The sequence below is a fragment of the Thamnophis elegans genome, chromosome 13, assembly GCF_009769535.1.
Source record: "Thamnophis elegans isolate rThaEle1 chromosome 13, rThaEle1.pri, whole genome shotgun sequence".
Classification (NCBI taxonomy): domain Eukaryota; kingdom Metazoa; phylum Chordata; class Lepidosauria; order Squamata; family Colubridae; genus Thamnophis; species Thamnophis elegans.
This window is the reverse complement of record NC_045553.1, coordinates 11977406-11987425: the sequence shown is the minus strand read 5'-3', so window position 1 is coordinate 11987425 and position 10020 is coordinate 11977406. Positions and strand designations below refer to the sequence as shown.

Sequence of the window (10020 nt, the reverse complement as noted above, 5' to 3'; positions counted from 1 at the left end):
CCATTGGGATCATCATATCAAACCAACTTTATGGGTGTCCAGAACCTGAAAATAACATTGAACGCAGCACAGCACTGAAACAAAACGGTTCGCTTGATATCTGCAGATGTGTGACGGGTTGGGGGTAGATTGCAAGGGTGGCACCGAATTATAATTTTATGTCATTTTATTCTATTTAACATATGTATTAAATTATATTGTACCTTATCCTATAACTATTGTATTTTACCCTACTCTTACTTTAAATTGTTTGTAAAGGATTTGATGGGTGATATGGGTTGGAACCTTGGGCAATCTACAATCTAATCATCCGTGGAATTAAATTGCCTTCAGAAGTTGCAAGCGCTCCATCACTGGAAGCTTTCAAGAAGAGACTGGGCAGCCATTTGTCTGACATGATAGAGGGCCGTGGTGGCAAACCTATGGCACGGGTGACGCAGGTGGCACACGGAGCCATTTCTGAGGGCATGTGAGGCGGTGCCCTGTCAGCTCCAGACACTAGTGGGTTCCGGATCCCTTTCCAAACGGTTGGAAGGGGCCCGGCGTTGCTCACATGGACAAGCGCAGCACATGCATGCATTGGAGCTGACAGCAATGCTTCCACAAGCCTCCACGACGCTGTAGGCACCATGCACATGTGAGGAAGCACCGAAAGCTTTAAAGGACAGGTAAGAAGCTTGGGCAGGCGGGTGGGCTTTCCGGAGCACCATACTGGAAGGTATGCCGGTGCTCCAGGCAGGCTCCGGTACAACCATACCAGGGCATACCGCCTGCAACCCACCACTGTCTCCAGCGTGCATGGGCATGCTAGCCATCTGATTTTCAGTTGTTTTTTGGCCATTATTCATCCTCGGAAGCTTCCCTGAAGCCTGAAGAGGGCGAAAAACTGCCAACACGCAAACTGGAAGTTCAGCAATGGACTTCCGGTTTGCTCATTGGGCTGTTTTTCGCCCTCTCCAGGTTTCGGAAGGCTTTCCTGAAGCCTGGGTAGGGCGAAAAATGGGGCCCACTGCAATTTTGGGGACTAACTTCTGGTTTGGCTGTTGGGCCGTTTCTCTCTCTCTCCGGAGGCTTCGGGAGACTTTCCTGAAGCCTGCGGAGGGCAAAAAAAACAGCCCATTGCGCCTCCTGGAAGTCTGGAGGCTTCAGGAAAGTCTGGAGACCTGCACGCATGCGCAAGGGGGGTTGTGCACATGGGGGAGAGCATTGCATTATTAGTGCGGGCACATGTGCATGCAACACCACACACACACACTCCCCACACTTTTGGCACACCTCAACAAAAAGGTTAGCCATCACTGATATAGATTTCCTAGAAGACCTCCAAGGTCCCTTCCAACTCTGTTCTTCTATTCCATTCTATTCTATTCCATTCCATTCCATATTCTATTCTATTCCATTCTATTCCATTCTATTCCATTCTATTCCATTCTATTCCATTCTATTCCATATTCTATTCTACTATTCTATTCTATTTCATTCCATATTCTATTCCATTCCATATTCTATTCTATTCCATTCCATTCCATATTCCATATTCTATTCTATTCTAATCCATTCCATATTCTATTCTATTCCATTCCATTCCATATTCTATTCTACTATTCTATTCTATTTCATTCCATATTCTATTCCATTCCATATTATATTCTATTCCATTCCATTCCATATTCCATTCTATTCCATATTCTATTCTATTCTAATCCATTCCATATTCTATTCTACTATTCTATTCTATTCTATTCCATTCCATATTCTATTCCATTCCATATTCTATTCCATTCCATATTCTATTCTATTCCATTCTATTCCATTCCATTCCAAATTCAATTCTATTCCATTCCATTTCATTCCATATTCTATTCTATTCCATTCTATTCTATTCCATTCCATTCTATTCTATTCCATTCCATTCCATATTCTATTCTATTCCATTCTATTCCATTCCATATTCTATTCCATTCTAATCCATTCCATATTCTATTCTATTCTTCTATTCTATTCTATTCCATATTCCATTCTATTCCATTCCATATTCTATTCTATTCCATTCTATTCCATATTCTCTTCTATTCTATTCCATTCCATATTCTATTCTATTCTATTCCATATTCTATTCTTGAAGTTTTTAAAAAGAGATTGGATAACCATTTGTTTTAAGTGGTGTAGGGTTTCCTGCCTGAGCAAAAGGTTGGACTAGAAGACCTCCAAGGTCCCTTCCAACTCTGTTATTCTGTTCAATTTGATGGGATGATAGTCAGATGCTGAATCTTCTGACCAGAAGATCTAAAAAGAGAGTGAGCTTAGAGTTGTATCAAACTCTTCCCTCACATGTTACAAGATTCCCTAAGCAGGGAAGGTAACCAAGGTCGTGGTTGAGTGGCGATGGCGGCCTGGCTCCGGTGCTAGTCCAGCCTTCTGATTGACACCTGTCTGTCCCGTCCCATTTCTTCTTCCCTCAAAGCTGAATGGGTAGTCATGGCGATGGCCGCGGTGCAAACCTTCCGTTAGGCGTGCAAATGTTGCTTCTGCATTCTAGTCATTGCTTAAACCTATTATGGATGATTAGCAAACTCTGTGCAACCGTAAACAGCCTGAAAGAGGATCTAGGGCAATTTAAGCGGTGTGGGAAGAGTCCCTTTTGATTCTCGGTGTATCTCTGCAACGGGATCCACTTTTCTGTTGTCTCAATTTTCCCTCCTTTTCTAAGCGCAAGGTTTCTCTCGTTTGCGAAGGAAGCTCTTTTTCTCCGCTCAGCACTGCTCCTATTAAGATCTTCCCTTACCCTCCGTTGAATTCTCAAATTGATGAGCTGCCAGGTCCGACAAAGTAGAAAATCAAAGATGGAGGCGCGCGGGCTGCGGGCCGTAATCCGAGATGTTTTCTTAGTTGGTTGAGAGAATTAAATGTCAGCCCTGGAACGCATGAAGGTCACTGGATTTTATTACCTAAAGTAATGTACACAGATCTGCCTTGACACGTCCATTGATCAGGCAGGGACAGCCATTGAGTGGGAGCTGGGTGGAGATATGCAAATGAGTGAGACTAGAGGATAGGATAGGAGAAGTCAAATCAATTCAGGATAGGATAGAACAGGGTAAAGTAAAGGCAAAGGTTCCCCTCTCATACATGTACTAGTCATTCCCAACTCTAGGGCGCGGTGCTCATTTCCGTTTCAAAGCCGAAGAGCCAGCGCTATCCAAAAACGTCTCCGTGGTCTGTGGCCGGCATGACTCAACGCCGAAGGCACACGGAACACTGTTCTCTTCCCACCAAAGATGGATCCTATTTTTCTACTTGCATTTTTTACGTGCTTTCAAACAGCTAGGTTGGCAGAAGCTGGGACAAGTCACGGGAGCTCATTCCGTTATGCGGCGCTAGGGATTTGAACCACCAAACTGCTGACCTTTCTGATTAATAAGCTCAGCACTTTAGCTACTGTCCCTTCCTAGGATAGGATAGGATAGGATAGGATAAGTCAAATCAAGTAAGGATAGGATAAGATAAGCCAAGTTCTCAGGATAGGATAGAATAGGGTAGGGTAGGGTAGGATAGGATTGGATAGGATAGGATAGGATAGGATAAGCCAAGTTCTCAGGATAGGATAGGATAGGATAGGATTGGATAGGATAGGATAGGATAGGATAGGATAGGATAGGATAGGATAGGATAGGATAGGATAAGCCAAGTTCTCAGGATAGGATAGAATAGGGTAGGGTAGGATAGAATAGGATAGGATTGGATAGGATAGAATTGGATAGGATAGGATAGGATAAGCCAAGTTCTCAGGATAGGATAGGATAGGATAGGATAGGATAGGATAGGATAGGATAGGATAAGACAAATCAAGTCAGGATAGGATAGGATAGGATACATCAGTTCTCAGGACAGGATAGGATAGGATAAGTCAAGTTCTCAGGATAGGATAGGATAAGTCAAATCAACTCAGGATAGAATAGGATAGGATAAATCAAGTCAGGATAGGATATGATATGAAAAGTCAAGACAAGATAAGATAACCTTTAAAATGATCCATGCGCATACATAACAAACATATATACATGCCGTATTAATATATAGTTCAAGCATCACTTAAGTGCCATGTCCTGGATAGAATAAACCATATGATGAATGGTTGAGAGAACTAGGTCCGTCTAATCTAATGGGGAAAAGGGTTAGGGATGACATGATAGCAGTGTTCCAATCTCTCAGGGGCTGCCCCAAAGAAGAGGGAGTCAAGCTGTTCTCCAAAGCGCCTGAAGGTGGGACAAGAAGCAATGGGTGGAAACTAAGCAAAAAGGCATCCAACATGGAACTAAGGAGAAATTTCCTAGCAGTTAGAAGAATTAATCAGTGGAATGACTTGCCTCCAGAAGTTGTGGGTGCTCCATCACTGGAGGTTTTCAAGAAAAGATTGGACAACCCTTTGTCAGGAATGGTACAGGGTCTCCTGCCTGGGCAGGGGGTTGGACTAGAAGACCCCCAAGGTCCCTTCCAACTCTGTTATTCTGTTCTGTTTGGTTCTGCTTGAGCAGCGGGTTGGACTAGAAGACCTCCTAGGCTCCCTCCCAACCCTATTGTCCTATCTTCTAGAACAGTATTTCTCAACCTTGGCAACTTGAAGATGTCTGGACTTCAACTCCCAGAATTCCCCAGCCAGCATTCGCTGGCTGGGGAATTCTGGGAGTTGAAGTCCAGACATCTTCAAGTTGCCAAGGTTGAGAAACACTGTTCTAGATGAAGCAGAATCAAAAGGACTTTGGGCTTTTCTGAATCCTCTTCTTTCTTTCTCCCTCTTTTCATTTCCAACAGGATTGGCTGACCAAGTTTGGCTACCTGCCTCCACCGGATCCCATCACAGGACAACTGCAGACCCAAGAAGAGCTCACCAAAGCCATTATGGTCATGCAACAGTTTGGAGGGCTTGAAGCCACGGGGATTCTAGGTGAGTCAAGAACCAGGAATGATTTGGGACAGCGGTCACCAACTGGTGGTCCATGGACCACTGGTAGCCCACAAGAAAATTTGGGTGGTCCACAGAAAAATCAATTGCATTTTTTATATTGCACTCAATCAGGGGTCCTCAAACTACGTCCCCTGGGATGGATACGTGCAATGAATGCTTATGTTGCTGCAGAGAGTCTCCCCCTTTGGGGTCTTTTTGTGTGGGTCAGAGGGGGGCAGAAATTCCGACGTGGGGTCTGCTTCAGCCCCCTGGTCTGGGGCTTTGGCCGAAGGCTGGAGGGAAGCACCGCTGATGGTGAAGAGCCGGAGGGCCTCGTTCCAGTGGGACGGCATCATGGCCTGGAACTGGCTGACCATCTCAGCCTGCTGAGCCTCCAGGCGGCGGCACCTGGCCTTTCACTCCCGCAGGTCTTCCCTCTGCTTGGAAAGCCTATGCTGGTAGTCCTCAGTGAGGAACTTCTGCTGAGCCTCCTTCTCGGTCAGATCCAATTTGAACTGAGCTGTTTTGCCAACTCTTTCTCCTGGTGGCTGCTTAGCTCCAGCAACTGCTTCCCGTTGGGGCCCTAAGGAGCCCGGGTGGGCAGGGGAGGAGGGGCTGGGAGGGGAGGGGAGAGTAGAGGATGGCGAGGCGCCCCTTGATGTGAGTGACATTGAGTTGGCCACGCCCACCCAAGTCACATGACCACCTAGCCACGCCCACACAGCCAGTCATTAGGCAGATCGTATTAGTGGTCTGCGGGATTTAAAATTATGAATTTAGTGGTCCCTGAGGTCCGAAAGGTTGGGAACCCCTGGTTTGGGAGACAATAGTTCCATTTATGTTCCAGGTAAAGATAAAGGCTCCCCAGTGGTGGGATTCAGCCAGTTCATACCATTCAGGAGAATCGGTTGTTAACTTTCTGAGCAGTTTGGTGAACTGGTTGTTGGAAGAAATCATGAGGGCAGAGAGCCGGTTGTTCAATTATTTGAATCCCACCGGTGATGGGATGCAGGCATCACGGGAGAGGCCTCCCCTACATCTTCAAGGAAAAACATTCTGTGCTGAGGAGTTGAAGGACAAGCCATAAATCCATGGATGCCTTTTGGGCTTTCCCAGACCAATCTCGGAAATTGGAGGCTTCAAGCCAGGGAATTCAAGGACAGCCTTCTGATAAGATCTATTGATAGCACGAAGGCCCTTCGTCATGAAGGAAAGCAGTGGCTGCCAACTCTAGGATTGAAGTCTGATGCCCCGCACTCTCTAGATGCAGATCCTCTGGCATTTTCTCCAGCCCTTGGGTGTGGTCATGGGATGAGAACTGTGGGGTCCTCGGGGGTCTCTGAGCTTGTTGGTTTCCTTGCAGGCATTTCATTAGCAAGCTAGAAAAGGCTAGCACTGATGATAGCAATAGCAGTAGACTTATATACCGCTTCATAGGCCTTTCAGGCCTCTCTAAGCGGTTTACAGAGAGTCAGCATATTGCCCCCAACAATCTGGGTCCTCAGATGTTAGCTAGTTGGATAATGAAAGGTCTGCAAAGAAACCTCCAAGCTTAGAGACCAGCAAGGACCTCCCCCTCCTCTTCCTCTCCACAACCCCACTCCCTTGTAGCACTGATGATGTTATCTAGTTAGGTAGTGAAATGTCTGCAAGAAAACTGCAAAGCTCAGAGACCAACAAGGACCTCACACTCCTCCTCCTCCTTCTGCTCTTCTTCCTCCTCTTCTTCTTCTTCTTCACAACCTCCCCTCCCTTCTAGCACTGATAACATTACCTAATTGGGTAATGAAACATCTGCAAACAAACCATCCAGCTCAGAGACCACCAAGGACATCATCATCATCATCATCATCATCATCATCATCATCATCATCATCATCATCCCTCTTCCTCCCCTCCCCTTCCTCCTACTCTTCCTCTACCCAAATCCCTTCCTACACTAATGACATCACCTAGTTCAATAATGAAACTTCTGCAAGCAAACTGCCAAGCTCAGAAACCATCAAGGACCTTATCATCATCATCATCATCATCATCATCATCATCATCCTTTCTCTTCCTCTTCCTCCTCTTTCTCCCCTCCCCTTTCCTCCTCCTCTTCCTCTCCACAATCCACCCACCCCCAGCACTGATGACGTTACCTAGTTGGGTAATGAAATACCTGCAAGCAAACCACCGAGCTCAGAGACCACCAAGGACCTTACACTCCTTCTCCTCCTCCTCCTCCTCCTCCTCCTCCTCCTCCTCCTCCTCACAACTCCCCTCCTTTCTAGCACTGATGATGTTACCTAGTTGGGTAATGAAACATCTGCAAGCAAACCACCAAAGCTCAGAGGCCACCAAGGAAAGGAAAACACTCCTTGTATATGTTGCGTCCTCCCGTGCCAGCTGACGGGCGGGGCCGGAGCAGCTGTTACCTGATTGGCTGCGGCGCACCTGCCGGCTGGCGGGAGAACAGCCGATCACCCATTGGCTGGCCAACTGACAGCTCGGGTATATAAAGAGCTGTCAGTTGGTCAGGGTCTGTCCGCGTTCTGAATCCTCTCTGTAGCTGGACCTGTTACAATAAATCTGTTAGAAACCGTTACTGTTACAACGACAACTCTAGCCTCGTTACTTAAAAGTATAAGATCGCCCCCTTGCCAGCATGGAAAGTCCAAAAGCCGCATTGCCCTGCCTGTAAAACCAGCCAGCTTTCCCATCACCCATGCCATCCTCTGCCCTCAGATGGCCTTCTGCTCATTAGAGAGCCCCCCCTCTTGTGAACAAGGAGGACGGGACCGCTGATTGGCTGCTTAGGGGACTCCGCAACCCCTGCCTCTTTTCTGGCAGCCCTCTTCAAAGGCTCTTCGCCCCATCCTCCAGCAGCCCTTGGCCAGAGTTCTTGTCGCCTTGTTTCTTAATTAAGGAGCTGTCATTATTATTATGGAGTTTTTTCCCCCCTTTTCTTTTCCTTTCCTTTCCCATCTTATTAGATGCTCCAAGTCGCCTGGGAGCGAAACGAAGAACGGTTGAGTCTCTTCTTCTTTTTTCTTCCAAACACATCCGCTCTCCAAGGGCTGAGATGGAAAAGGCACGCCACTTAAGGTTCAAAACCGAGCGTGCAGCAGCTTCTTCTCTTTGGAAAGGCTAATCGAAAGAACATTTCTTGCAAAAGTTATTATTGTTTTTTCTCTTTCCCATTTCTGGCCTTGTTGTTGTTTCTTAATACTTTTTTATTTTTTTAAATGCAAATAATACAAAAGTAATACACACACACACACACACACACACACTAAGAGTCTGAGGCTTGGGCTTCCTCAAAACTTCTTATTAAAGTTCTTCTTCTTATTAAAGAAGCCATGTTGGCACATCTGGGAAAACCTGGATCTGAAAGTTTCCCGGTTTTCCCACCCAGTTGAAAGTTCATGATCTTGCCCCCAAACCCACAAGTCCATCACATGGTCCAATCTTCCACTGCCATGCTGACAGTTCCATCCATCCAGTTCTGGTCAGATGCAGAGACAAAGATGACCTTGAGTTTCCAAGAAGAATGTTACTATGGCTACATATTACCCAACTCCGTGTAATTCCCCTTCCCATTTCCCCACAATAGAAATGTGGACAATAGAAAGAGTGGCAGGCCTGAAGTCCAAAAGAAAAGATGGCTTGCAGGCCTGACAACATATATATCTAAATACAAAAAGAAAAGAAAGAAAGAAAAAGGAAAAAAAAAACTAATATTACAGTGCATCCCCATCCCCTGGAGACCCTGTTTTCCCCCATTATATTTCTCCTTCTGTAACAACTAAAAAATATACAATATATTCTAATTATGCCCCTATCCCCACCAAAACAACATATATTCTTGAGTAGGTTTATTCCCTTTGCCTTCCACCAACACTGATTTTGTAAAAAATAAAAAAAACACTTATATTTCATCTGTAGATGAAGCCACCTTCAAACTGATGAAGACACCACGTTGCTCTTTGCCGGATCTTGGGGAATCAAAGACGAGGAAGAAGCGGTATACCCAAGGGGCTGCCAAATGGAACAAAAGGAATTTATCCTGGAGGTAGGAAATGAAATCATTCATGCCATTCACGTCATCCCTTTGGGTGAGGGATGAAGGAAGGTCTTCTCACCAAGGATCAGGGGTGGGTTGCTGTCGATGTTACTGCTTTATACGCCCGCTTTGCACAGTTGCTTGTAAATTGATCTGCACATGCGCAAAAGAGATGGACTAAAAAACATGCCGGTAATGGCAGCAGAGATCAGAGAACTGGTTCGGGGGCATGGCCAGCCTGTGTCACTGCCAATTCTGCAACCCAGGCCAACATGCCATTATCAATTCATCCAAACCGGTGCGAACCAGTAGCAACCTATCTCTGCCAAGGATAGTATAATCACCTGGGCTGATGCCATTTAACACAGGTTGGATGAAAACACTCTCAAATTTAGTCTCTGTTATAATTAAAAGTGGTGAGGTGTCTTGGTTCCTTCAGCCTCCAGAAAGAGCTTTGGTTTGCTTGTGGTCAAAACTGAAGAGTTCTACCATGATTCCCCGGAAATAAGACAGGGTCTAATTTTCTTTCAACTCCCCCCCCCCCCCCAAAATAAGCGCTTGGCCTTACTTTCGGGCAGGTCTCATTATTTTTGAGGTGCAGGAGGCGGCAAGTGTGGTCACCTCATGGCTGCTGCTGTGTTGCAATAGTTTTGGGGAGGGATTATTTTTGGGGGAGATCGTATTTTAGAGCATGCGCTCAAAAGCCTGACTGGACTTATTATCCCGAGAGGTCTTATTTTTGGGGAAACAGGGTAGCTTGTTGGGTTGTTTGGTAAGTTTTGTTGGTCAGGTTACAAATCGTGATTTGGCGAGGAAATAATAGAAAGATTAGAAGTTTATAGATGTTTAAACAATATAATGAAGATTACTCAATTTTGATGAATGTGATAAAGATTATTAACATTGTTAATAACATTGTTATTAACATAATAACATAATTATATTGTGTTATATTAACATATTATTAACATAATAACAATACTGTAATAACATTGTTACTGTGAATTGGATTAATATGAATGATACCCAG

At 45.3% G+C, this 10020-nt stretch overlaps 1 protein-coding gene across 1 annotated transcript in view; it reads left to right on the top strand.

Annotated features, from left to right (window-relative positions):
- Nucleotides 1-4884: 4884 nt before the first annotated feature.
- The window catches only part of MMP17 (matrix metallopeptidase 17), a 32462-nt gene continuing 27326 nt past the window's right edge, over nucleotides 4885-10020 (top strand). Inside the window, exons 1-2 of the mRNA XM_032229910.1 lie at nucleotides 4885-4945; nucleotides 8873-8999. Coding sequence (XP_032085801.1) covers nucleotides 4900-4945; nucleotides 8873-8999 — 173 coding nt within the window. The 5' untranslated portion in view covers nucleotides 4885-4899. The remainder of the gene's footprint in view (nucleotides 4946-8872; nucleotides 9000-10020) is intronic.